This window comes from Buteo buteo, chromosome 12 (assembly GCF_964188355.1).
Source record: "Buteo buteo chromosome 12, bButBut1.hap1.1, whole genome shotgun sequence".
Classification (NCBI taxonomy): domain Eukaryota; kingdom Metazoa; phylum Chordata; class Aves; order Accipitriformes; family Accipitridae; genus Buteo; species Buteo buteo.
The window spans coordinates 6,561,771-6,588,909 of record NC_134182.1 but is presented as its reverse complement, the minus strand read 5'-3'; the positions used below and the strand labels follow the sequence as shown (position 1 = coordinate 6,588,909).

The 27,139-nt window shown below is 51.8% G+C and overlaps 1 protein-coding gene across 1 annotated transcript in view; it reads right to left on the bottom strand.

Moving 5' to 3' along the window:
• Positions 1-1,135: 1,135 nt before the first annotated feature.
• Positions 1,136-27,139, bottom strand: part of ITPKB (inositol-trisphosphate 3-kinase B) — a 72,114-nt gene continuing 46,110 nt past the window's right edge. Inside the window, exons 3-8 of the mRNA XM_075042513.1 lie at positions 17,601-17,700; positions 16,757-16,970; positions 13,469-13,673; positions 7,964-8,065; positions 6,355-6,426; positions 1,136-3,619 (exon numbers count right to left, since the gene is read on the bottom strand). Coding sequence (XP_074898614.1) covers positions 3,404-3,619; positions 6,355-6,426; positions 7,964-8,065; positions 13,469-13,673; positions 16,757-16,970; positions 17,601-17,700 — 909 coding nt within the window. The 3' untranslated portion in view covers positions 1,136-3,403. The remainder of the gene's footprint in view (positions 3,620-6,354; positions 6,427-7,963; positions 8,066-13,468; positions 13,674-16,756; positions 16,971-17,600; positions 17,701-27,139) is intronic.

Below are 27,139 nucleotides of genomic sequence, written 5' to 3'. Positions count from 1 at the left end.
TGCCTTCTGGTTTTGCATTTCAGGGTGCAGCTGGGTAAGTTTTGGAGGCTTTTGTTTTCCTCCACAGGTAGGAGAAGGAGTCCCGTACTGATGAGACTCTCAGTGGCCCCCAGAACTGGAGCTACATCGGCTGTCGGTAACGATGCTGCAGGAGCGTGCAAGCCAGCCGGATAGGAAACATGTACGCCTGTCTCACAGCCCACGAGAGATCGCTAGGTGCACGTATAGCCGCCTCACATCTATAGTACCACCAGTTCTTTCTTGTACCAAGAGGTTTCTAGTCTTTAAGCAAAGTCCATGCTGGCTTTCTCCTGCAGTTTGTTTTAGAGACGCTGTGGTGAGCGGCAGAGATGCTGCAGGGACCGGTCCCCGGGCTGGGCTGCTCCTGGGGGTCTGGGCATTAAATCTGACTTTCCTGTGGGGCAGCGCACCCACTCCCCTTGGCCACGTCTGCCCCAGGACAGGCTCCTGCTGTCCTGGGCTTGCACAAACAACCAGGAGGGACTGGAGCTGCCTTTCAGGCTCTACAACCTGATTTCTCCTTCAGTGCAAAACCAATCTGGGGTTTTTTTTGGTGGCCTTTGGTCCCAAGTGCTCCCTCCGGCACTGCCCGCAGTGCGGCTGAGAGGGAGAGGAGCAGGGGAAGCGCTTGGCTGCGCCAGGCAGCTCTGACACCCCTGGGTGCTTTGATATTCTTGAGCGCAGAAAATCGCAGGGTGGCACTCGGAAACCGCTCAGCGGGAGCCACAAAGTAGTGCTAGCAAAAAACATAAAGAGCAAAAAAAATTCCTGGTGTGGAGCTGCCTTTGGTGGGCTTCCCTGCAGAAAGGGGATGGAGAAACTCCGGCCTCTCCCAGGGTGCCCCCCACCCAGCCTGGACCCCCCCCAGCCCTGGCTCTGCTCTCACCCTGCCCTGCTCCCTGCAAAGCCAGTTCCTGTTTGTCAGGATCCGTCCCCAGCGCAGGGTCCTTCCCTACTCTTGCTTTTACGCAGCGCTGCTCCCGGCACGTGCTGGGGTAACCAAAGCTGGAGCCTGATTCCCCCCAAAATCAGCATGGACACGAAAAGCCGGCTCCTGAGTTGTTCCCAGGCTGCTGTAAGCTGCACAGGGCAGACACAGACCGTACACCAGGCGAATGCTTCCCATATGCCTTTATTTGCAAAGTTACAGGATTTTTTTACAGGCACTGTGCATTGGTGTTTCAGACCGGTTTGATTTTTTTTCTGTATTACCCAATGACCGAGAGGGGTGGTGGGAGTGGGGAAATTCCCTCACAGCAACCCTTCCTCCAGAAAGGCATAAGACATCTGAGAGGAACAACCTGCTTCTTCTGAAGCCATGAAGCAAGGAATCTGGTTTATAAACAGGCTTAAAAAATAATACACATATATAAGAGCAGCTTGAAGCTAAAGTACAGCAATAAGTGGTACATATCTATGCGTATCTGTTCATATCCTTTCTCCAAAGCTGGAAAAGGGATGGTTTAAAAATTAAAAACACGGTTTAAAAAAAAAAAAAAAAAAGGGATTCCATGCATTAAGTTTTAGTGTTTTGTGCAATTAAAATGGGATGAAAATAAATATAACTTAAAAAAACCCAACCTTTTCCATGACACTAATGGAACAGAGGCAAATCTATAAGGCACTTCCACGTGGGCTATTCTAGAAAGCCTGGCAAGGAGCTAAAACAGTGCAACCATTTACAATGGCATCAGATGAGCTAAAGACATCTGTCTGGTGAGATATGAACTGAGAAAAACCTTAGGAGGCTTCAATCCTTGGGAAAGAGGCTGGGGCATGGCTGCAGATGGCTCAATGGCCAACTCCTCCTCCTTATTGCTGCCAGGAGAAAACCTCCCCCACTGAAGGTGCTGGACCCACCGAACGATGGCAGAGGGGCTCTGGAGCACCGCTCCCGGGAAGCGAGATGAGACGGCGGGTTTGGGGATGGAGCAGGTGAGGGATTCGTGGCTGCCAAGCTCCTGCACCACCTCCTGCGCCGCACGCTCCTGTCCTCGACGTGAGGGACGCCCCGGCTTGCCCTGCAGCCTCCCCTCCCCGCCGTCCTCTCGACGGCTGACCTTTAGCGAGCCAGCTCCGCCACGAGCGAGCCGCTTAGTTCAAATGTTCCAGGAAGTTAAAAAATAGCCTCCGCCCTAAATAGGGAACTGGGTGTTTTTTGCAGGAGTGGGAGCGCAGAAGCCGTCCGCACGGCCCGAGCAAGCTGGGAAGCCAGAGCCGAAGAGCAGCAGCAGAGTCAGCTACCTCTGCGGAAAAAGAGGGAAGGCACGGGGACGCCTGACCCCAACTCTGCGTTGCCAAAGACAACTAACCCGGCCACCTCGAGAGCTGCTTTGCTGCTGTCACCCTTCACCACCTGCTGGTAAAAATTACAGAGATGCTCCAGGCGGGGAGGTCACCCTGGGCCAGGTGCGGGCATTGGCAGCACTACCCCTACACACGTGCTTGGCTGCTGCCAAAAAGACTGATCAACCTGGATGGCTACTTTAGGTCTCACAGTAGTCCCTTATAAGCTATTGTTCTCTCCCCCAGCCCTGCCCGAAGACTTCATTCCACATGGAGGGCTGCGGACCCCAGCTAAGGAGGGATGGAAGCAGCTCCTAGCAGGGGAGCTGGGTCTCTAGAGAGGAGCTCGACATGTTACCCACCGTGCCAGCGCACCTAGCACAGGGGATGTGGGTGGGAAGAACCTGGCCATGGTAAATACCCAGCCACATGGCCCCACAGTAGGAGGAAAAACCTCACCTTCCAGTGCCACCTGCAAATAACTGAGCAACCTCTATGGGATATCTTGAACACAAAGAAAAACCCAAATCGGCCCTTCTAGCATCTCTTAAGGACTCGGCCCAGCCAGTTCCCTAGGCTGAAAGGTGCTGGCAAGGACAACTAAAGGGCTCCCACCCCAGTATCCTTCACTATCCCCATGCCTTGCTCACACACCTGGCTGCCAGAGGGTCCTGGGCACAGCCACTGAGTGTTTTTGGGATAAAGCTACAGATCCCAGTGCAGGGAGAGGCTCCTTCCTCCACCAGCCCTCTTAAAATCAGGCTGCACAAGAGACAGAAGCACAATAGGCAAAGCACGCGCTTGCCTAAGCAACCCTCCAGGCTGTTCCTGGCCGGCACGGCCGCGTGCTCCCACTGACTCTGCGAAGCCAAGGTTTCAAGTTCAGCTTTTGTTCTGGCAGGTTAGCTCTCTATTTACATGGAGAGGAAAAAAAAAGACCAAGACAACCTAAAAAAAACACAACAAAAACCACATTAAATAGGGAGAGTATAGCTTTCAAATGGGAAGGGCGAGGGCTGGAAAGTGTCTTGTAGTGCAGTTCAGAAGAGTCAGTCGGGGGCAGGTTGGGGGTAGTGGCAGAGTCGGATGCGCGGCTTTAATGCAAGTCTTCGCTCTGGGACAACTCTGTCAGGATCTGAATGAGGTTGTCCAGCCCCCAGAGGTAGCCGTCCTCTCTGTTCCCTTCCACCCAGGGCACGTTGTGCTGGAGAACTTGTCCCTCCGGCAGTGGGGTGGTTTTCCCAAAGTCAATCATCCAGACTTTGGCCTGTTCCTTCTTGTCGTGAATGAAGAGGAGGGAGCTCCCAATTACCTGCAGAGAGGAGAGAGACCAGTTAGTGGTGCTCCTATTGCTCATTCTCAGACAGCTCTGGGGCTTTCAGACACCTTATCTCAGGCTGCATTTGCAAGAGATGATGCTGAGATTTTGCATGAGCAAAAGCAAGCTCTGTGTGCTGCTGGCTGTTTGCACATGCAAATCTGGTATTCAGACAAGCTGATGTACTCACACAAATCCCAGCTCTTGGCAGAAGGAGAGGATCAGAAAAACATGAGCGTGAAAGATAGAGATGTCATTTTGGAAACTGAGTCAAAGTCCTTGGGGAAGGAATGAGATGAATTGTCTCAGCCTGCAGATGGGGATTTTTTCCAAGGCCGGTTCTTTGTGACTGGCTCGTGCTATTCACACTCGCCAGCCCTGAAGACATCACCACAGCGATGGGTACGCTCCATGTACAAGTTAACTTGCAATGTGCTGTCTGCTACCTGTAACACCATCCAATTGCACCCAGATTGCCCCTAGAATATCCTCCTGGCTTTCACAGCGCTCTGGGAATGCAAGTTACAGAGGTACATGTGCATGAATTTCCCGTTCCATGAGTTCACTTGGCTGCATCTGCTTTGAAGGGCTCTTTCATATCCTGATCGGCCTTTGGGAAAATCCTGCAGCAAGTATTTGCCTGGGCACGCCTGGGGAAGCCCACAGGTGCATTTGGGAAGGTGACGCACATCACCTCTGGCCGGAGAAGTCTCAAGGCCTGTTGAAGAGGGACGAGACCCCACGAGCCCAATGCTCACCACCCACAGAGCGGAGAGATGCTCAGCAGGCGGGTACCTCCAGCTCAGCCCCTGGCCCATCCTGGCACGCAGTCCCAGCCAGGCTGCTGCCCACCAGCAGCTCCACTGCGGCTTCCCAGTGCTTGGGGAACATGTATCAGTGTCAGGCCGTTCACCATTGTGCTCTTCTGCTGAATCTGCTCCTCCAGTCAGAAGATTTTAGCAGGCAGTACTGCAGAAAAGCACCAGCAGGCATGCTTCAGAGCTGTCCCAAATGAAGATTGCTTTCCAAATTATGTCTGATGTGCATGAATTGGTGGATTATGAACTCGCTTGCCCTTGTATCACACATGGGGACCTTGGTGACCCGAGCACAACGGCTGTTAGCAGACAGGACGCAGCGTGCTGAGAGCCAGGAGTGCCCCATAAGCTGTGCAGATACATGGAGGAGCACAGCTCTAGGGGCACCCAGCTGGTGTCAGCCCTCCAAAACAGCAGCACTAAACGTTACTGGGGACTCCCATGTCTATGCTATCAGCAGGGTTTAGTCTGAGGTTTGCCTTTAGATGAGGGTTTTGAATGGGAAGCATGTACTGTTTGCAAAAGCTATTATGAATTTACATTTTTGAGGAGACTTCCTCCTCCAGCACATTGGGAAAACATCCAAGGTCCAGAGATATTTATTATTTTCCAGAAATGCTTATCTTTAGCTCTTGTCCTTCTAAGCTCTTATAGCCCTCTCTTGGCCAGGACAGAGCATTTTAACCTTAAGGAAAAGCCTTTTGCTGACATTCTTTGTTCGCCTGTCCTGGGTCGCCGAATTCTCCTGCAGCTCCTCAGAGGAGCCCTGCCCAGTGAGGGCCCCGTGGAGGGACACGCAGAGCTTGGCAGAGCTTCTGCTGTGCTTCGTCTCAAAGTGGGACAGAAAGTCAAAGCTGCTGCTTTTTAATTTTTAAGGAATGGAAACTCCTTTCAAAACCTCCTTGAAAGGCTGTTTTGTTTCTGTGTTTTCAAGCAAAACCCTGGCACTTGGTTTCAGGGAGCATTTTGTTTCCTATGTTGAACTGACCTGAAACCCTCAGTTTTGACATTTCCTTTCCAATTGCCTTACAGGCGCTGCTGTCAGGAGGCATGGCCCCGTGTGCCTCCGGCTCCCGGCAGGACCCTCCGCGTGCAGCCGGAGCTGAGGTGGCTCATGCGGCTCCAGCTGAGGGACAGTGGGATCTTGGAGCTGTGGCTCCTGCTCCCTGCGAGTCGAGGGTTCCTGTGAGGTTCTTTTGCCCGTAGACAACACATGCCAAGGACACGCGCTCTCATGTTTTGTTAAGTAGATGCAATAGCAAATACTTTTTGCCAATGCTAAATCAATAAAATGATTTAATTAAATTATGGAGCATTCCAATTCCTGTTGAAATGGCCAAAAAAATTTAGTGCTTCCTCTGTTTTCCCACCAGAACTGAATTTTCACTGCAGAAAATGTTGATTTTGTGGACACTCATTTCTGGAGGAAAGTCTTTCCAAGGTCCTTACCATAGTGCCCCAACCAGCTCAGCAAAGGCAGTTTTGGGATATCTGCAATTTATGGCTATGTTGAAGCCTTGTTTGATCACATGGAGCAACTGGCAGCCAAATGATACCTGATGCACATTCAGACAGGCATTTTTCTCCAAAAAAACCCTCTACTTTTACATTAAGGATTTTTCCCAGCCATATAAACCCATAAGCAGCCCAAATTCCTCCTAGATCACTTTTAATCTGTATGAACATTGGTCTTCAGTAGGTTTGAGCCCATGTCAGATACATGAACATTATATCAGTCATCAGCTGTATTTCCACGTAAGTACTAGATAAACAGGGGTAGGAAAACATGGATATAAGAATAAATTCAAAATTGTAGAAATTTACAGCCTCTGGCTTCGACTCCTCTCCTCAGAGGAGCTGTGATTAAACCATTTGCATTTCCAAGCAGACCTATCTAAATGTGAGTATTACCTCATGGCACTTGAAGAACGGGGATGTCTCCAGGGTAGCGCGGATACCCTTCAACCGGTTAAGGTAACTGTTCTGGAATTACAAAAAAACCAAAAAACCCAAGATGTCAGCACTGCAGGAAGCCTACATAAAAACTGCTGCATGGGGCAGACAGGAAAGTCATCCCTCCCAGCATCATTTTCATGATATCATGTTTGCGTGGAGAGATGCCAGGGGCGTCCCTCAGCTGCTCTGCACTCCGCACCTTCCCACAGACCTGTCCACTGGGAGGGCTGTCCCCTCTTTTTTGGGATCCACTTATCCTTTTGGCCTCTACAGCATCCTGTAAGCTCCAGTGGCTTCCACAACTTTGTGAGAGCATTTGCTTTTGCTGAACCAGTGCTTTCTGCAGACTTTCCCTACTGCATCCACGGCACTTCCGAGGAGGGAACAGCTAATTCAGCAGCTGCTGCTGTGCATGCACAGCCAGGCTGCTTTTTTCTCTCACCTGCACTCTTTTTATCGCTCAGTCAGTCAAGCGTCCTGAGACAACTTCTGTAACTCTGTATCAGCACTTCTGCAAAGTTGATACCACAGGTGGAAGGCGCTGACACTAGTCAGCAAGCAGGTCAAGACCCACATGCCTGTTCCAGCATCCCTGCAAATCACTGGAAGGAACTAAATGTTCTCAGGGGGGCCCTCTGATAATTTCATTTTGAGGTTTAGATAGAAAGACTAAGCACAGGATAGTGCACAGCAGGTATCTGGGCACTATAGTACGCCTATATTTTCACACTTTGACTGCGTGGGGAGATGTGGGGGTCGCTGTATTGCAATGGTTTGGCCAAGGAGCCCCATCCAAAGCCAGGGCATGATGGTGTGAGTGTGCTCCAAGCTCTTTGGGGATGAAATGCAGCCAGGCAACTTCATTTTCAGACCCAGCAATGATCCCTAGGTAACTCTTGTCAAAGCGAATGTGCCAGTTTGAAGGAGGCAGTGACAAGGGCCACCCCAGCTGGAGCCTTGCGTTTGTAGGCTTCACATAGTACAGCTTAAAATGGGACCGCTTTGTGAAATAGGATATTTGACATGGTGTAAATTGTTTACAGTAACATCTCTTATTGTCCTGACAACATAAAGGAACTTAGGAAATGCCGCCAGTGGCTTGCCCATGCAAAGGGCACCTGCTGCAGGCAGGGGGATGCCTTGGCCACCCGTCCTGTAAGACTGAGTGTGGGGCAGCCCACTGTGCCAGGGTGGGAGCCCCCACTGCTCATGCCATCGCACACTGGGGTAAAGAGCAGACCCAGAGGCTGCCGTCAGCTCCGGGGATAAGAGGGCAGAGCATGGCTGTGCCTCTGCAGCAAGTTTTGGGACCAACCCTTGAGCATCCTCAGCAGACTTGGACCTGGCCTGAGAAGTGCTGCTGCAGCAAACGTGTCCTCTCCCAGCCCTCCGCTGCTCTCCTCTCACCCCTGTACCAGGGTGGCATTTCTCTCTGCCATTTTTCCTGCTTTTTTAAGAGAGGTTGCTCAGGCTGCAGCCCCTCAGGGCAGGGAACTGATGAGCCAAAGGCAGCCCCCACAGGAGGAGCCCTCTCCCGGCAGCCCCCCCAGCATCCCCCACTCACCAAAACGTTGCGGTTTCCTCTGGTGAACTCCCTGAAGGCCTCCGTGACTTGTTCCTTTGTCCGTGTCTTCTTGAAGTCCCGGTTCACAGTGCCATCCTCTTTCTTGAAAAGAAGGGATAGTGGTAAGCAGGATAGGGATGGAGCCAGGGCAAGGACGGGTGTTTCAGCAGCCAAGCATGTCCCTAAGTAGGATGCAACCAGCTTTTTTTGGCAGCTGAAGGACCTGTCTATGGAGGATGGGTGAGAAGAGGTAGCAGCTCTCTGCCTTGCACATCCCAAACCATCCCACAGCTCCACTGCTTTGCCCCCTAATGCAATCGGCAAGTCTCCACCACGACGTAGTTGCTGAGGTCACCAGCAATGTGGACAAGCTACCTCTCGTGGACCGGGCGCTCAATGCCCACCAGTGGCTGGAGACCACCTGTCCCTGGCCACACCGTGCCCAAATGGCTTCTCATCACTGCTGTGGCGGATCACAGGCACTGACACCAGTCTCGGGCTGCACCCCTGCTTCGGGAGGAAAGCAGAGCACGACCATGGCAGGACACAACTGAGTGTGGACAGAGACAACATCTCAGAAGCAGGCGCAAAAAACCCTCCGCACAAAGTCCTCCACAAACCACTGAAACAAGGAGATGAAGGCAAGAGGCGAGGCCCACAGCTGTCTTGCCTCTCTAGTCCTTTGATAGCCCATGGATTGCAAACCCTCAAAAGCAGCAGCCTGGCACCAAGACGCAGCGAGCAGCCTTGTGCTCTCCTCTGCCTCTTCCCCAGAGGGACGTCCGTGCCTGGCCCACGGCAGGGACGGCGTGGCTTTGTCTGCCGTGGGGATGGCACGCAGCCCTCACCAAGAGGCTCCCGGCTGAACCCCTGGGCAGCTTTGTAGGTCACTCGCCACTTCCCCACTGCTGCTGGGGCTCTGATTTTCAGATCAGCACATTTCATTGTCTGAAGCAGCAGTGGGTCGGGCCGGCAGCGCTCGCTTCCTGGATACAGGGGCTATTTTAAACCACACATGCTCATGCTCGCAGCTCCGCTTGCAGAGCTCCATCCCACTGCTCTGGACAGCTCGTTTGCATACAATAGAGTGAAGGGACAGAGGCCAAAAAGACATCCTGTGGGCTGGGGAAGATGAAGTAAGGATGAAGAAGCAGAGCAGAGGCTGGGGAAGGAAGGGAGCACAATGAAATCACCTGCCCCAGAGATTTATGCACCCTGGCAGGACTTTGAGACCCATCCAGGTAAGTGCCCTGGGATGGGGCCACGTGCATCCCCCTGGAAGAGGGCTGGCCGTGGGCACAGTGGCCAGTCCAGCCTGCGGAAAGGCCAAGTGCCCAGGCTGCAGAGAGCTGGGCAAGGCAAGCCCAGCACCAAACCCACACCTGATGCGCCGTTTGGGATGAATCACACGGCACACTTCCAACTTCCAGCTTGCGTTTTGTGCAAGTGTTAACAAAGGCGATAACGAAAGCAATGTGTGAAAGGTCTTAGTCTCCAGGAAAAACTTGGTTTGTACGAGGTGCAACCAATGCACCCAGCTTCAAACCACCCTGGACCCAGCCTGACCACTATTCTGCCACAGGGCATAAAAGCAAGGCGAACGGCTGCCAGAGCACGCATCGGCAGGGGCCAGGGACAACCTTCTCGCTGGAGACCTCCCTGCCGTAGCACCCATCCTGCCGATGGACCGAACAGAGCCAGGGTCGCTGCTTTCAGCTGTGTCTCATGAGGCGGCAGCAGCACAAGCAGGAGGCCTCGCCAAGGGTGCTCTTGTGGCACGTGCGCAATATATAGGGGAAGGGTGCTACGCCGCTATACGTCCATCACGTGAGCCCTGACGTGGCAGTTCAGAAATCAACCCACCCTCTCCCTGGAGGACAATAGATATCAATTTGGAGAAGTGCCACAGCACTAATTTCACATGTAAAGAGCAGAACTTTCCACAAAGCATCCAAGAAAGGAGATGGACTTCTAAGTGCTCCTAAAAATAAATGAAAACCACAGATGGCCTTTCAGATAAGGCAATCTAGGCTTCAGAAAAGCCAAACAGCCTATCCATAAAGCTGCTCCCATCATTACCCACCTCCTGCAGTTTCCTTGCCCAGCCAGACGCTGCTGCCATGGGGCTGACAACTGCCATGACATTTACAGGTGTCCAAGCCCCAAGGGGGCTGGCTTCCACGCAGCAGAAATGTGAGGGGGGCTGATAAGGACTATCGCAACCTCCGCCCCATCAGCGATTCCAGTTTGCACTGGCGTCACTGGGGCAGGGTTTGGGTCAGCCGGCTCTCCCTCCGGCACTGTGTCCGGCCTCAGATGCGGATCGTGAGCTGCCCGTCTTGGGAAAGTCAGGTGAAGGCTTTCAGGGCTTGCTCTAGCACCCCGCAAACATCCCAGCCCTGTGGAATATCATCCCACCATGGCCTTGCTGCAGGCAATGGTGAGTGACTCTTGGACCAGAGCAGGAGCTCAGGAGTGACGCTTCTTGCAATGAGCTCCAGTAAGCTTCAACTGGGTCACCAGGGATCACTTGTATTACTTCTAGCATGGTAATTTTATTAATAGCTACTGTTTCTAGCAGTTTCAAGCTACTCCAGAAAGTTAGATGAGTGTCATTATCTCCTGTTGCAGTGGAAAATTTCCATTTTAAAGAGGAAGAACTGGATCCTTGAGGCCACCTGGGGAAGCAAGTGCTCAGCCAGGAAAGGGTCCCCATCCTCATTCCCAACCCTGAGCTGCCTGTTCACCTCACCTGCCCGCGCTGTCCCAAAGGCTACCGCTGCTCCTCTCCTTCCCCTGTGCCCCCTTCCAGCCCACACACCCAGGGCCAAATCCTGCCCTTCCCTTGCACGGCAAGGTGCTCTTCTGTATCAGCCTCCAGCCATGAGCAAGGAGCAGGGCAGATTCACCCCTGCTCTTCCCAGGTAAGCATCCACAGCAGAAAAGAAACCATGGGGGGACTTGTCATTAGATAGCATTTTCCTGAATTTTCCTCTGAGGGCTCAGTAGCAGCTCAAAGCACTGAAGGTGCTTTCCCTAATGCAGAGACTCGACCTCAGAAATAGGGCAAATACAGGGATATGGCACAGCACGACCAGCTCTACAGCCCTGCTGGAAAAAAAGCCAGCCGGGAACCAGCGTGAACTGTTAATGCTGTAGCTTAGGGGAAAATAATGCAGAAGCTGAGGGATTTAAGGAGAATTATAGTAATTAGAGCCTTGATCGAATTAGTCAGCCCTTAGCAGCAGCAGCAGCAGGATTACTCCTGGAGGCCAGCACTTCTCAACATTTTTCAATTAAAGGGCTGCCTCACCTCTTTGAAAAAAATCCACAGCTCACATTGCGCAGCAGCTCACTTATGGTCAGCTAAACCAGGAGCAACTCTCACCACTCCTTTATGGCTTTTATTTCCCTCCACAGTGTTTTTTGGCCTGTGTGGGAATACCATTTGGTTTGGTTTTTTGTTGGTTTGTGGTTTTTTTTTTTTTTTTTACATTTTTCATTTCAAGTGGTTCAATATGACCTGCTTTTGCCATAAAGCCCCCTAAATGTCCCCAGATCACAGGCTGAGAAGCACCGCTGGAGGCCAAGGATATATCATCTTGGACTATAAATAGGCAGATATTCCTGATTATAGCAAGAAAGCAGGGAGAAGAAACTGTGCATGGGAGCTTTGGTCCCAACTGGCCCACTCCTTTTTTTATATAGCCTCAGGTTTATAATAAGCACCAGCAAAACAACAGCAATGGGAACTAGGCAAAGGGTTGTCCCGAGCCAGAGCAGCTCACAGTGTGCTTGCGGGTACCCATGGCAGAAAAGGGTCTTTGGGAAAGCTGGGGAGATCAGGGAAGAGCTGCATGAGCAGGCAGGTGCCCTGACTCAATGTAGGACACCACAGAAAGCTGCTGTGGGGGAGAATGACCAGCAGCATCCCAGGCAGGGGCACGGGAGCCTTGCATTACTTGCCAGAAAACTCTTGAAGGGGTTCAGCCCGAGGGCTGCTCCTTGGGTTTCTGAGAGTGGTGGAGTTAGAGATAAATGCACCGTCCTCTGCTGCCCATGAAACAGTTCAATGAAGAAGGTGCCCTCCTCCCTACGTGCAACGTGCTCTGCTGGGCTTCCCACAGCCCAGGGACTTTGTCCTGCACAGTGGGACAGGCAAGTCCCTTCCCACTGGAGGTTTGGTATGCGGGTAATCAGAAGTAGTGGCTCTGAGTGACCCACTCCTGATGATCACCTTTTAAACCCGTGGTCTAACATCTGCATTTGTTTGCTGTTTGACTGGCAAGGTGAAGGGGAACACTACCAGGAAAGTCTACAAAATCTGATGTAAAGGCTTTTTCAGGGAACGGCTTCATTTGTTTTAATTCTATCATTTTGACACCACTATCTCCAATCAGGAGAGGAGAGGTGCAGGAGTTTAAGGCCACAGAGACCCAGATGGGCATTCTGGGAGAATCCTGCCTGATTCAGAGAGGAAAAAAACGATCTGTGATCAAGAGAAAGAAACTTCTCCAACCAAGATACACGTAGAAATTGAGCCATCATTTCTGCTAAGAGTGAGCAGCTGCCCTGAGCTACCGCCTGGGCCCCCAGCAGTGCCCCAAGCCTGAATTACTGCAGGCATGACTTGACTGAGCTCCCCTCAGCTGCCAAGCCAACATCATGTCCAGGCACGCGATGAAATGCTTCGCTCAAGTGTGATATTACCTTTAATTCATGTTGGCTGGCTATCAAAAGGCATATGCCATTGCTAATGTTCATGCAAGTCTTCTATCACTAATACAAGTGCTCTGCGGCTACAGACCTAACTTTGTTCAAGTGCTATCCCGGACATCTCTCTCACCACAAAGTCTGCTTGCCAGGAGAAAAACTCCTGGACTGGCTCATCTAATGGGGACACAAGAGCATCCCAGCAGGTATCTCCAGAAATGTGAGCATTAGCTCTGAGCAAGCACAGTTAACAGGTTACACATGCATGCAGGTGCCAGCAGAAAGTACTGCTGCTTGTGTTCACCCCATTCATAGTGCTCTGTTGCTGTATTTTTCCACACAGGGATGTAAATACAGGCTCCTCACCAACTGCAGCTAACCTCACAGCTCCAAACATGGATCAGCACATGTTCAAGCTGGGATTTGGATTAATGGCTCAGCCTAGCGGCACGGCAGTATCAAAAGCAAACTAATTTGAGTCTTCAAGTTAGAGAATGGCACTTTGCATTTCATAGTCAGGGAAATCAACCAAGTAGCTGATTTAATGAGATCATGGCTAAAACTGTCCTCTTGCATTGATGCCCTGAGCTCAGCTGTGCTCTCAGAAGAGTGGCACTGCCCCGAGCCAGGTGCCTGACAAGGGTGGTTTGGCTGCAGGGACCATGGACGTCCTGATGTGACACGGTCTCGCCACCAGTCTGCTGTGTGTGTGTGCCTCTGAGGGAGTGAGTTTGGTTACCAAACGCTCCCAGCAGCAGTTCCCCCTGCTCTGCACGCCTGGAGCAGCCTCACCTTTATCCCCTCAATCCTGAAGCCCAGCGTGGCGGTTGAGCTGATGGTCTCCCTCCACTGCATGTAGCGGGGCTTGGTTACTGCCCGCAGCACGTTCTCCTCCTCAGTGGGAGCATCGGGGTCCACCTCGATCATCTTCTGGTACATGTCCTTCCTCAGGCTCGGCTTCTTCCGGGCCTTTATCAGCTCCTCCTCCAAGTATGTCCTGCAAGGAGTGAGGGCAGGGGACATTAGCAAGGTCACAGTGCTACCACGCAAGGTGCCACATGCCCACAGACAGCCCTTACCCCAAAATCAGGCCTACCCATGATATCTGATCCCTACGGAGTAAGGCAGCATAAGAAATGATGGAGCAAGCCTCATTGCAGGTGAATTGATCCTGAGTTATTTAGCACCCCATCATCAACACCTGATAGCTTTTCAGTTCATTAAGGAACCACAACCAGTTTGGCAATAACAAGGGAGGTTATTTCTTGCAGGTCCTTATGGTGTTGCTGCTGCCACCACCTCTTGGTCCTGGGGGTCCATTTCCCAAAGCTCAGCAAACCTGAGCAGTGACTTAGTGGCTCTGACAAACTAAACATGGCTTTCAAGATGTGCCCAGGAAACTGCCCACATGCTCTGGGACCTGGCTGAGTTGAAGGCAAGAGGGAGATTGCTGCGTACCAGCCTTCGTTGTTAGCTGCTGCTGCCTCCGAGGTTTGGCCGATGTGGGCGGCTGCTGCTCCCTCCTGCCCTTCTGCAGAGCTGGGCATGGCTAGTGGGAGGTGTAGAGCGGTTTGGATTTGGGGGAAGGAGGAGGGCAGCTGCTGCTCCTGTGCCTCTCCTGTGCTTTCCCATCGCCTCACCCTGTGCACCATGAGAGCTGTGCCTTGCAGGCTGCTAAACAGGGTGTTTTCACACAGGGCTGTTTTGCTGCTGGTGATTTTGCCCAGTATAGGCCTGTTTTAAGTGGACTATCTAGCTAAAGTTTCCTGTACCGGATGGAGCAGAGGGAGGGATAATGGGGGAAGGAGGATGGAGGGTGCAGAGGAATGTGCAAAGACATTTGGTTTTACGCATCCTTCAGAGGAGCACCACTCTGTGCCAGAGCACACCGGTGGAGAACTTCTGCACTCTGTCATGCAGAAAACTATCATCCACAAAATAATACTTCCTGCAGCAGTAATAAACCACTACGTAACTCCTCTTGTGGCTCCCAAACCTGCCCCAGCTCAGCCCAGAAAGTGCCCAGGCTCTCTCCAAGCAACTCACCAAGCCAGGGGAGATGTCCCAGCAAAACCACACAGGAATGACCCTATCTGTCACCTCCTTCCCCCCAAATCCAAACTGCTCTACACCTCCCATTAGCCATGACTAGCTCTGCAGAGGGGCTGTGTCCTCTCCCCATGTCCCTCGTGCCAAAAATCCCAGCACTGAGCGTGCAGTTCACTCCCAGAACCAAGCAAAACGCACAGGGAGGATGCTAGGCAGACTGTGTGGAACGGTCTTCCTGTGTTTCCCACAGGTTTAGCAAGGCAGACTGGTGTCTTTTCTCCGGGCAGGCATATGATCACTGAGCAGACACTCTCAGAGCATCAGCCCCTTTGAAAAACACTGCAGATGATAAAAGCAATGAAAGGCTTTAGCTGAGATCACCAAACCCATGATTTTGGGGCAGACAGAATAAAATAGCAGCATAAAGCAGTGGCACGCTCAGAAAGCTAGATTTCCTTTTGATGAGAATGAGAGACTGTCTGTGTTTGTGGTTTGGTCCCCCCACATCGCTCCAGGCTTGAACCATTACCAGGGCTTAAGAAAGAAAAAGTTTTGTTTAGGGGTGACTGCAGGAGGCTGCCGCATCCCAAAGCCAGCTTGGCAGGAAAAAACCAAACCTGTATCTGCCTGGCAGCAAGCTGCTGGCTCAGAGGACAGGTTTAATAGCCTTGAGGTTTAGTTCATCTGCCAGAGCCTCTCCTGCCCAGCCACGGGGATGCCCTACTCCCCAACATTAGCCCAAGTCACCCTCCCTCACCAGTTTCTCCCACAGCACCATCTTATTTAATGATGATGATGCCCAACACATTTGCTCCCTTGCCTGCTCTGCCTGGCTTAGCCCCAAAAACCCAGCTGCGCAAATCACCCAACCTGCGATTTGCGCGCAGGAGGCTTTCCTCCTCCCAGAGGCAGCCACAGGAGCACCCGGGCAGCACGACCAGCAGGTCTTCTTCTGGTGGCTGTTATCTCTGGGTCCAGAGTGGGTCCCATCTCTGTCCCACGGCAGCACGGTGTGTGTCCGCCAGGGCCACGTGGCTGCACTGGGGCCCCCTGCCCTTCTCTCCACCCCTCCGGTGGAAAGTATTCCTCGCCTCTTCCCTGCCGACAGCCCGACACGCCAGTTCGAGTTTCACTTTGGGAGTTCAGGAGGGGAAAAAAAAAGATTCCTCCCTCCCACAGAAACCATCAGCTTTTCCAGCAGCGCAAGCATCTCCACTGCGTCTGGGCTGCACCTTAGCCAGCGAGGGGGGTCTCAACCCACCCTGACACCAGCCTGCAGCAGACCCAGGGCCGAGCGGTGGCCCGAGGCTGCTCCAAAACTGGCAGCCGCCTGGGGTCACCAGCCCTGCTCCCATTTGCCCCAGGACACCTCTCAGCTGTGGAGTCGCTAGCTCAAAAACTGCTGCTGGCCAAGTGGCTGCAGCCTGGGATCTTGGCATATCTGTAGATGGTTCTTGAGGAGGACACGGGTAATGTTGCTCATCTGTTAGGAAACATTTCAAGAGCTTTGCATGAAAGGCACTTAACTACTTAGCACACACATTTTATCCCTCAAGTGTGCATGGAAGCAAAGAGTGAGCAGAGGGAAAGTTTCTCACTCACCAAAGCTGTGCCATTCAAGTGCCTTTATTTCACTTCTCTGGCACCCTGGGCAGGATCTCCCCCACCTTTTGCTCCCTGCCCCTTGGCTGTGTGCAGCTGCAGCAGTGAGAGGCAGGTTGCCATCCTCCTAAAAGCTACTGTGCCATTCTAGTGTACCCAAACCCAAATAGAGTGCTGTCCCCTACACTGCACCGAACCACTTTCCCAGCACACGCAACAGTCAACAAGCAGAGTAGGAAAGAGCCTAGTGTGTCCTTCCTGTACCCAGGCTTCCCCACGGTGCTCTCCTCACGCTGTTGGCTTAGCTTTTCCTGAAGACAGGTGAGCCTGGTGTTCTCACTTGTGTGTTTTGGAGGGTTTTACACAGGAAATGCATTTGCTTTGAGTATCCCATCATAAAACTCAAACAACGTTCCCATAGTCACTCACCTGACCCCCATTTTGCAGTCCATAACGCAGGGGGAGTCAAATTCAGCCAGCAGATCTTCCATCTGGTTGTATCGCTCCCCGTCTTTCACAACGTCGCCGTGGTAGGCCGGAACATAGGGCTTCAGGACATCGTTCATCAGGCGGTCCAGGCAGCGCTGCTCCGATTCACAGTGCTTCTTCAGTATCCTGCCGTTGGCTGCTGCCTTGAAACTACCTGAGGGTGACAAGGGACAATGTGGCACTTGTTTTGGATGGGGGATGATGCTGTGCCTTCCCAAAACAAGAAGGGCAGCCCAGCAACTTGGAAGATCTCCATTTACACCTGCACCTGAAAGAGTCCCTGCAGGCTGGGACTTGCAAGCTCAGGCTGCCAGATTCACATGTAGTGTCAGAGGTTTATGACCAGCAATGTCACACCTTAAACAGGGCAGAGACCTGCTTTGCAGCACCCAATACATTTGCTTCACAGCCTCTGTGTACTTCATGGTAAGCTCACACCTTTGACTCTAGGCTCATGCGTGGGGCATCTTTGCGCTGGGCAGCATCGCCTGCTTTGCTGTGGATCAGCAAGAGGGCTTGGGTCTCACCCAAAGGACTCAGCTTTCTGCTGCTTGAGAAAAAAGTGGCAGTAATACCGCTGGCCCTGGGACACTGAAAGCACAGAGCACTGCACCTTCATGTCACCCTCCCTAGCATTTAGGTAAGTCACTCTCCTGGGCTAGAGATGTGGGAGCTGAAATCTGACATCCATGCAGCAGTCAGAAGCAATTCTGGCCAACAAAGCCCATTAACCTGAGATAACAAAGAGCCTTTCCACCACTCTGCCCCTCCCCATGCTCCGTACCTGCATGTCCCGCTAGCTGGATCCAAGGGTACTTCTTCTTGAAAGACATCACAAACGGGGACCAGTGCACCATATTCTTGATCTTCCGCCATGATTTGCTCTAAGGGAGAAAAATGTCATGAAGGTGAATGCAATGTTTTAAGCTTTTACTGTCCGTAAAGTCACTTCAGGCAGCACGCAGCTGTTTTGGACAGGCGAGGAGGCACTGGAGCCAGCGCAGGATGGAAGCAAACAGAGAATCTGCTCTTGTCCCATTGCCCTTTGCCAAGCCAGAGCTGCTGGGCTTCGACTCTACATTCAAAAATCACGAGTAACTTCACTAAAGTGGATGGCGTTACAGTGTTGTTCCAGTTGGCTGCTTCTGCTGCAGAGAGCTCAGCCATCCGCATTACCTTGTCTCCGCTCCCCGCATCCCTCTGCAGAAGCAGCAGGGACATTAACCCATCCTTGGGTACCGCATTAGATCATGGCAGATGGAGCAGGGAAGGGAGCCCAGGATTTCTACCTGGCCACAAAACTCAACTCCAGCTCCCACGGGGAATAAAAGACGCTCACACAAGTGCGCATAGGCTCACTGCCTGGCTTTTGTTCCCCACTGAAAGGCAGCTGCTTTGTCCATTAAGCTGGCAACCCACATGCGGCTGATCCGCCTGCTTTGGCCCATCCATAATTACATTTTAGAGAACAATTCCCTTCTGACATGTTGTGTTTCTAGCCAGATAGATCGCACAAAACTATTTACATGACTGTAATGAGGGTTGTCGGACATATGAAAGCCTCTTTTGAAGGCTCTTTCCTGAGACAGTTTTTCCCTGGATTGTGCTGGGGAACATGCCGCCATTAAAAGGCAGGGGGACGACTTCTTATCTCGGCCCCAGAAGGCGATGGCGCAAACAAATCAGGCGAACAATATACAACGGTGACAATGGAAAAATGCCTTCTTGCAGGAGCTGGGACAAACAGACGGCATAGTCCTGGCTGCTCCGAGCTACTGGGTTCAGCCGGAAGCCCACAGATAAATTATCCTCATTTGCTCTGCTCTGAAGGCATGGGAGGGAGCCTTCCAGAAAGCCCAAATAATCTCTTCCTCGTGTTTGGAGAACCAGCCCTTGTTCCAGTAACGCTTCACAGACAGGCGGGGAAGAGCCAGCAGCCCCGACTTGCAGTTTGGATACTTGTCCGGGGTGAACTCACAGCACAGGAATCTGTGCTGGGAACTGCTGACATGTTTAAATGGCGAGGAAGAAGCCAGACAAAGATGTTAGTGTCTAAAGCGTGGAAATTACATCGGGTTACCCCTGCGCCGTGCACCAGCCCTGCTGGGGAGCATGGAGATGCAGGAGCTGCCCACGCTGTGGGGACCAGCAGTGGGAGAGGGGAAGAAGAAATGTCCTTCCCCACCTCCCAGCCCAGAAGGAACAGGGTGGCCTTTCCCTGGATGACTGCCCGCGGCCGGGAGCGTCCCGGCGTGCCCTGGCACTGGGACAGCAGCGCAGGAGTTTGGCAAGCAGCTGCCCAAGCGCGGGGTGACACCGGGCATCCCCTTCGCCCAGGCTCCTCTGCGCCGCGGGTTTGCTCTGCCGCCCGGCTTGCTTGCTTTGGCAGGGGGGTCGGGCAGTTCCCTACCTGACATGAGGATGAATGTTTTTATTTCCAAACAGAGTGCCAGAACTTGTGCGCTTTAGCTGTTCTTTGTTCTCCTTTTGGCAGAGAGCGGGAGGGAAGTGTGTGTGTGGGGTGTCCCCTCCTTTTGTTTTTAAAATAGTAACATCAAGTCCTGGCTGATGTCATGAAAAAAAGGGGAAAGAAAAAGTCTCCGAGGGAGTTTGGACTCCAGAGGAGTGTGACCCACCTCCTCTAAAACAAGGAGAAGGAGTCCTCCCCCACTTACAGCACAGCATCATAAGTCACTCAGTCCCAGGAAACACGCCAAGGCAACGCGCCTTCCCAAGCCAAGATTTTATTTTTCAGTGGTTAGAGCTTTATAGCTAAAACCTTGAGGTACTTCAAAGCACGGGCAGAATGAAAGCAAGCGGCCCCTGAAGCAGGGCAAGCCACCCCGGCTTCCCCCTCCCGGGGCTTTCCCAGAAGCAACGTGCTCTGCTCCGGCACTGCTCCCAGCGCAGGGCAATGGCCCCGAGTCCCCCGGAGACACAAAACACCACAACAACCTTTCTGCTGAGCTCAACAAGACAGAAAGCCAGGCACTGAGCACACCCGCATGAAGAACAGGTAGCACATCCCCATCCCTTTACACCAGAGGGAAATGTTTTCATCCAGGCACAACCAGGTTTCAGGTGGCCAGGCATTTCCAACCCAGATTTTAAGGACTTGTTTTATGGAGAGGCTTGAGGCGGCTTCATCCATCTCAAGTCACTCCCAGCTTGCTGGAAATAGACTGTGAGGAAAGCTGGCGCTGCCGCAGGGGTCACCGGCAATTCTGCTTCATGCAGCCTTTTCCCCCTGGCTTCATGGGGGCAACCATGTGGGCACTTGCAGGAGAGAGGAGGGACTGTCTCCTTTGCAATTCCTTCAGGAGTCGTTGGATTTTTGTTTTAAGCCTGAGCTCCCTCCCAGTGTTATGAGGGAAAGTTTGCTTCATCAAAAGGAAGCTGTCCCCTCAGTCCATTGCGTGTTACTGACCAGTATGCACAGCTCATTTTGCAGAGCAGCCTGCTGGGTCCAATTTTTTGGGGGGTTGTACGTATCTATAAAAAACGTCTGGTCGCTCTGTCGTGGGAGTGCTCAAAAGGCAGTGAGTTTTGCAAGGAGCAGCTCCCCTAGTAAATCAGCAGCTGCACGACTTCATCTGCCTGCTCTCTGGGGCTGCCGACCTGCTGCAGAGGAGAGACAGAGGCTCGACCACGGAGCAGCGACACTGGCCAATGCCCCCAGCGATCCTGCCACCCCCTTATGCCTGAGGATAATGGAATTCTCCCCAGGCAGAATGTCATCCTTTGCGTTTTCCTTACAGCTTCAAGAGAGATGTTATGTGGCTGTGAACCATTGGCAGGGTCCTTCACAGCCACTGGGGATGGCTGAGAGCTTCCAGCAAGAGGTCTGCGTTTATTCAAACACCGGCATGAGTTCAGACATCTCAAAGCTGACGGCTTGGGATCCCTGTCATGCCAACCCCCATGTCAAGCTCCTGCAACTGGCCATGGAAAATCACAGCCACGAGGTTCACACCACTCCAGTTTGACTCCACGGCCACGTGCAAGAAACAGCCCCTCTGCGCTCGGCGGGCTGCTGCCTCCCGCCCTGCCCAGCACTGTTAATACACAAAAGAAGTATTAAAGCTATTTACAGTAAAGAAATCTTCTTTAACCCAGCCTATTGGGAACCATAAGGGCATCGCCTCCAGGCTCTTCTGTAACTTTTGGTTTATATTTCAAGGAGTTATTTGTGCGTAGGTCCAGGAGCACGGGTGCAGCTGTACGTACATGAAGAGTTACCTGCGATAACTCCCTGGACTCAGACTAAAGGATTTTTCACCATACTGGAAAAAATAGCTTTGCAGGTGGCTTTACCAAGTGATGCTGGTGGAGGGCAGATACATGCTCTTCTTGTTTGCCTGCAAGGAAATGAGCACACAGGTTGTCACGCTGAAAGCTGAGCACGCTTCCAGCTCATTTGCATGATCAAACCCCGCGCCTGCCTGTGGCACCCTGCTCTCCCCCAAATCCAGCGCTGTGGTTGCTTTCCCACCCAGAAAACTCACGAAGCCGTGTCGACCGATTGTGCCCTTGCACACGCAGCAAGAGCATGTAGCCTGTATAAGCAGGGAATATGCACGAGGTGTCTGATGCAATTCGACACTTTTTATTTAAAACCTGTTTCAGCATCAGCAAATGCCGACTGATTAGCTGTTAGGTAGCAAATTACTCAGTGATTCTGGAAATATATTTAGTGAGAAGTGGCACCGTTTTCCCTAATCATCTGCCACACAGAAATGAAGCTGAGTGTTAGAACCAACTCTAAAAATGAACTTTCAAGGGTTGCTGCAACACTCAGCTTCTGCCTCTGCCCTCTTACAACTTTTGCTCACCGCAGAGCACGGTGCCCGGAGCCGGGGGTCGGATACGGGCCAGAGGAGTTAAGCCCTCCCAGCGAGTACCCACAATTGGTCAGTGGGAGAGCGGTGCTGGGAAAACAATTTTATCTGCTGCATGTTTAACTTTACTTATCTGAAGCTTAAAGCAAACTAGGCTTTCCCCATCTGTCAATAGAGCTTCATGTGGAAAGAACAACATAGAAGAATTTAGTGCCAACCCAGAAGGTCAGAGGATATATTGTGTTTAATTAGATTAAACAAAAAGTGACTGATGAGCTCAGTACTCACTGTACATTTTCCCTATAGCATATGGCATTCCTTTAATGTCTGCTTGAAGGAGATGTGCCTTTCTGGGACTGCCCGTTGCCTCCCTTTCCCAGTGCGGCCGCTGGTGGAATTTGGCTGGTGTTACTCCCTGTGCACAGAGCCAGCGGGGTGCTCTTCCCTTTCCATGCATTCAGCCAGACAGATAGGCAATAACTGATTTAATTTGCTTAAATTATGGTTTCCTATGTTTTATGGGACCAAATGTTCCTGGAAATAGCAGGAGCTGGACCTGTATTTCAGTGCTTTTTATTAACTAGAGCATGCACCATTAGAGGCAAGATTACGCAGCCAGGGCAGGGATGGGAAAGAGTGGGAGCAGTGTTAAATTAATGATTTTCCCAATTCTGAAAAGAACTTCAGCCCCTTTCTCCCAGGAAGATCAGGAAATAGCCTAGAATCAGAAGAGATGGAGGAAAACTGTGAGGAGACAGCAGTGTCACCAATGCCCACCACTTCCCCTGGCTTCAGTGGAGTTGCTGCGGCCCAGGGGCTTGCATGAGCGACACCCCGGCTTTCCCTTCACTTTGGAGAAAGCCCCGCTCCTGTAGCATGCTGACATCCAACCACCCTCGGTGCTCCTTGCAGAACTGAAACACCCGGGTGGCCTGGCAGCCCCACCGGCACATTCCCGGCTGCCCACCCCTCGCCAAGCACGGCGGCTCAGGAGAGGCACCGTGCCAGCCTTGCTCCGTGCCCAGCACCCTCGCTCGCTCCTCAGGTGCCGGGGTGTCTCCCCAAACACCCTCCCTTGCGGCTAGTGTGGGTGGGAGGTGCAGCGGCCCCTCTCCACTCTTCGCTTTCACTTCCAGCTCTTCCAAAAGGAGAAGTGCAGCTGCAGCGCTGCGGTGCCGGGGGCCCCTGCGGGAAGGGGCTTTCGGCACAGCTCAGAAGGGATCCGGGATGTTTCACTCACAAGTAGGAGGGTTGGCGAGTCGCTCCTCATATCTGGAGCCTTGCTGGTTTAAAAAACAACGCGGCGAGCAGCTGAGAAGGGCAAACTTTGCGCCGGAGAGCCCTCTTCTTTAATAGCTAAATAAGTGGGGGGAGCGTTTGCCCAGAGAGTTCACTCCGTGTCAGCCTGCTCCGCGGCCACGCACATGCAGCCAAGGAAAAAGAGGCCATTTAGTTTTCCATGTTTAAAAGAATGAATGCGTTTTCTTTTGGTCTCTAAAAAGTAGTTAAGGTTTCCCTAGTGATGATTGTTTCCCTTGACTGGGGAAAAACCTTGTCACTCCAGCCGCGGCAAGGAGGCCAGCTTTGTTCATTGTGCTGGGCGCTAGGCACGGAGGGCAGCGGGGCAGAGCTGGCAGGTACCGTGGGATGCCTCCTCCCGGCGCGTCCTGGCATGTGGGCGACCAAAATGCAGGATCCCGGCCGAATACCCTCCCGTGACGTGCTCCGGAGTGCGATCGCTAACGTGGTGCAGAGCTGGGGGTTATGCTCTGCTCGGCTTTGCCATCTCTCAGCCCCCTGAACTTCTCCCTCTGTCCAGGCAGCAATAGAAAGAGCCCAGTGACCGCTTCAGCATGCACCAGGCTGTGACCACTGACCCTGATGCTGGCAGCAAGTGACAGCCCCTATTTTACATCATTTTCCTCCTATGCAAACTCCCCTCATCCTCACTGATGCATTTGCTTCTGTACTGCACAATGGCTAAATAGCCTTGTTTTGGCCAGAGGAGCAGCTTGCAATGGGAGGGCTTTGGATCAGTGGGCATTTTTTGGTTTAGTCGCACAAGGCAGTTAATAAAAATTTCAGCAGCTCCCCAAAACCTGGCAGAGGCAATGCCAGTCAGGCTCCTGTGGCCGTTGTTCAGCAAAGATAAAGTGAGGCCCAACAACAGACCACTCAAGTTGATATAAGGAAATACAGTTTGATGACTGAAAGGCACTCCTGGCTGCCTAGCAATTCTAGTCCAAACCCCTAAGCCCCATTAGAGAAATTATTTTGATGGTTTGGGCATAGAAGTTTCTGCTGGGGCATAGTAGCTTCTGCTACTTTCCAAGGTCTTCATCTCATTTAGAGAGAGAAACAACCCTAATATGTGCATTATTTCTTTTACTTCAGACGCTTTGTTTTTCAGAATAGTCTCATTTTAGCCAGCAAGGATTTTGCCTCTCGCAGGAGAGAAGCCGCTCCCCTCTGGCTTTGTGAGGAATGCCCTTTTCTCCAGTGGGACCAGGGAGCAGTCCCACCAAGACCAAATATCTGGGGTAGAGGGTCATAGAGATAAAGCTACTGCCTTGTCTGCCGTCTGCAAGAGATCAGTATGTGCGATAGAGGAGCCTTGGTAAAAATGCCTGAAAGCCAGGAACATCTGGTGGGATCATCGAAAAAATATTCCAGTGTATTGGAAAAAAACAGGAGCTTGTTGCAGGCTCCCTCTTCCTGCTTATGATGGAGGCGAGGAGAATTAGAAGCAGCAAAGGCAGATGAGTGAGCAGCAGTCCTTCGGTTTGACCTCCCCTATCACAATGGAAGGAAACGGAGCGGCTGTGGGAGCCAGCTGCACAGAAGTCACCCATCATGTATAAGGACATTTGCAACCTCCTCACCCACAAAGCACAAGCAGAGCACAGCAGCACCGTGGGATCCACGTCAGTGCCACGCTTAGGGTTAATCGCTACAGAGAGGAGAGGCAGTGTTAGACCTTTCTGTCCAATTCGGCGAAGAAGGAAAGAAGCCGAAAAAGCCTAACTGAGAGTGAAGGTAAAGCCTGCAGTGGAGCTCAGAGTAACTGAGCCTCAAAGCTATGGTTGTCTCCAGGAGGCATTTCTTCCTGATGGAGAGCCTTTACTTCAGTAAAGCTGAAAACCTCCTAATGCAGAACAGCCATAACTGACTTTCCCGTAAAGCTGGTTGAATTATTAATTGCCAGCATTAGACACGTTCAGCCTACTTTCCTGAGTGGGAACTGATCCAGATCTCTGGAAATGTATTTGTTACTCATTAAGTACATACAAATAAGGTTTGTTAAGCAATTTTCAGCTTGGAGAAGGTAACTGAATAATTCAGAAACAGCTAATCACTTTTGGTGGACTGCTACTTAAGCTGTACAATGCTCCTTCCTCAGCAAGCAGCTAGCTTTTAAAAGCAGCAGACTATAAAAATATTTGCTGGTAGCCAAAAGTGGGCCTTGGTGAACTGATTTGTGAGAAGAGTCTCGGAGGGCTGCAGCCCATTTGTGCAGCACGCTGGTGCACAGAGCTGTAGGCAGCCAGATCAGGCGTCCCCTGAGAAATGCGATGTGCTGTCCAAAGATCTGACCCCATATCAGGGAACTTGTCATCGGCTTTGATGGAAACTGCTCCATTTCCATCTGGAGACTTGCATTTGATCCCTTTCCCAGTTCCAGAGTATTCACCACTGTCTTTCTGGTTCAAAACGGCGTTTCTGCTCATCGGCTCCTCTAGCAGCGCAGTGCAGTTGGGGATATGGGCTCCTGAGCCTGTCCTGGCTCTAGCGCTTCTCACCCTCATCCTGCCAGTGGGGAAGGACCCCCCCGCAGCCTTCCCAACCCTGCCACTGTAAATCCCAAACTGCTGCTACCTCCCACATGCTCTCCGAGACCAGAAGACGGGCCTTTCTTGACACTAAACAAACAACTGCATCAATCTCTGGTTGCTTGATTTGAAGTCCAGCTCAGCCACCTAAAGGCCAGAGCTGCAGTATAGAATAAGGAAGATTCAGCTCCCAAAAGTCACACCAGAGTGCCCCAGCGGGCAGTGGTTTGGTAGGGCACAGCCTTCCTGAAAGAAACAACCTTTGCACAAGAGCTGGGCTCTTACATGCTGTGGAGGTGGGAAGGGAGCTGTAGGCTTTGCCGGATCCTCCCAAGGGATGGCCCGGACCCCTGGGTCCTTTGGGAAGGGGGGCCCCTGGATCATGGCATGTTGGGAAGCAGCACAGGTGCTCAGACCAGCAGGAGATGGTAAAGTCCCAGTTATTTCCAATCTGCCTTATTTTGACTGGTAGATACAGTTACTTGCAGGATGCAGGCTGCTGAACGCTCTCTTCTACAGTTTGAAGGCAAGTTTTTAGGGATTTAAACCAAGATGCTACATTTACAGTCTGCTTAGAGGCATTTTGGGTCAGAGACACCAAACGCAGAAGTAACATCAATGAGTGCAACAAAGCAGCTTCTAATACTTGTTTTTTGATTCTGATTTCTTTCTGTCTGCTTCGGAGGGTGACCCAGAAATCTTGGGACTGGACTAGTCTGCTCTCTGACATGGGCCATGACGTGAGCTGAAATGCCCAGAGCTCATGCCCCCAAAGAAGGGAGGTGTAGACAGATTCCCTTTCCCCTCAAGGCTCACAGCAGGCATACGCTATGGTGTGACACCACAACACTCATCCGTTCAGCCTGACTTATTACCAGGCAGGGTGGACATGGGCCAGACAGTGCAGCCACTGACTTCCAGTGCTGTTGTAGCCATCTGTAGTATTTCCTCTGGCATTAGCACGGACGGCATTGATACGGACGCTGTAAATATAACACCCTAGGAGCATAATGCCCATAAGCACTGATGATGCACAAGCAAGGTTATGCAAAAGCAATGCCAAGGCATGCAATGTTAGTGCAGTGATCTGCAGGAGAAGCTGGATGAGGAAGGTCTGGCTTTTAGACTCAAGCCTTCGTGTTGCTGAAACCCCCAGCAGCTTGCACTGGTCTTGGGCACAGAAAACATTTCCATCGCTGTTCCCTCGCTCTGCCTGCTCATGGAGTTCGCTCGCTGCTCTTCCGCTCTTTGACCATAACTGAGCTTCACTTTGTGGAATATGTGAGTGAGAAATGCATCTCTTCCATGAGCAAGTGAAATGTTCAGATGCTTTTTAAGTGCCTTCGGCTGGAGTGGGAGGCAGAGATGGAAGGGAAGGAAAAAAGGGCCAGGCTATGGCTGTGGTAATTTGTTTAGAAGAGAAAATTTTTAAAATTAGTCATAAGCCCTGAACATACCCATATTTACTGGGTATATGAAGTGTAAAAAGCTGATTTAGAAGAGCAGTTGTAAGTTTCATAAACATGACTAAACTCTAAAGCTGAATGTTCAACAGGCGTGACCTTTTAATTCCCCTTTAAATCAGTTTAGCACTTTCATTTGTGTTTGGAGTCCCTTATGTTTGGATAGCACTTTGATGATTTAAAGTACTATTT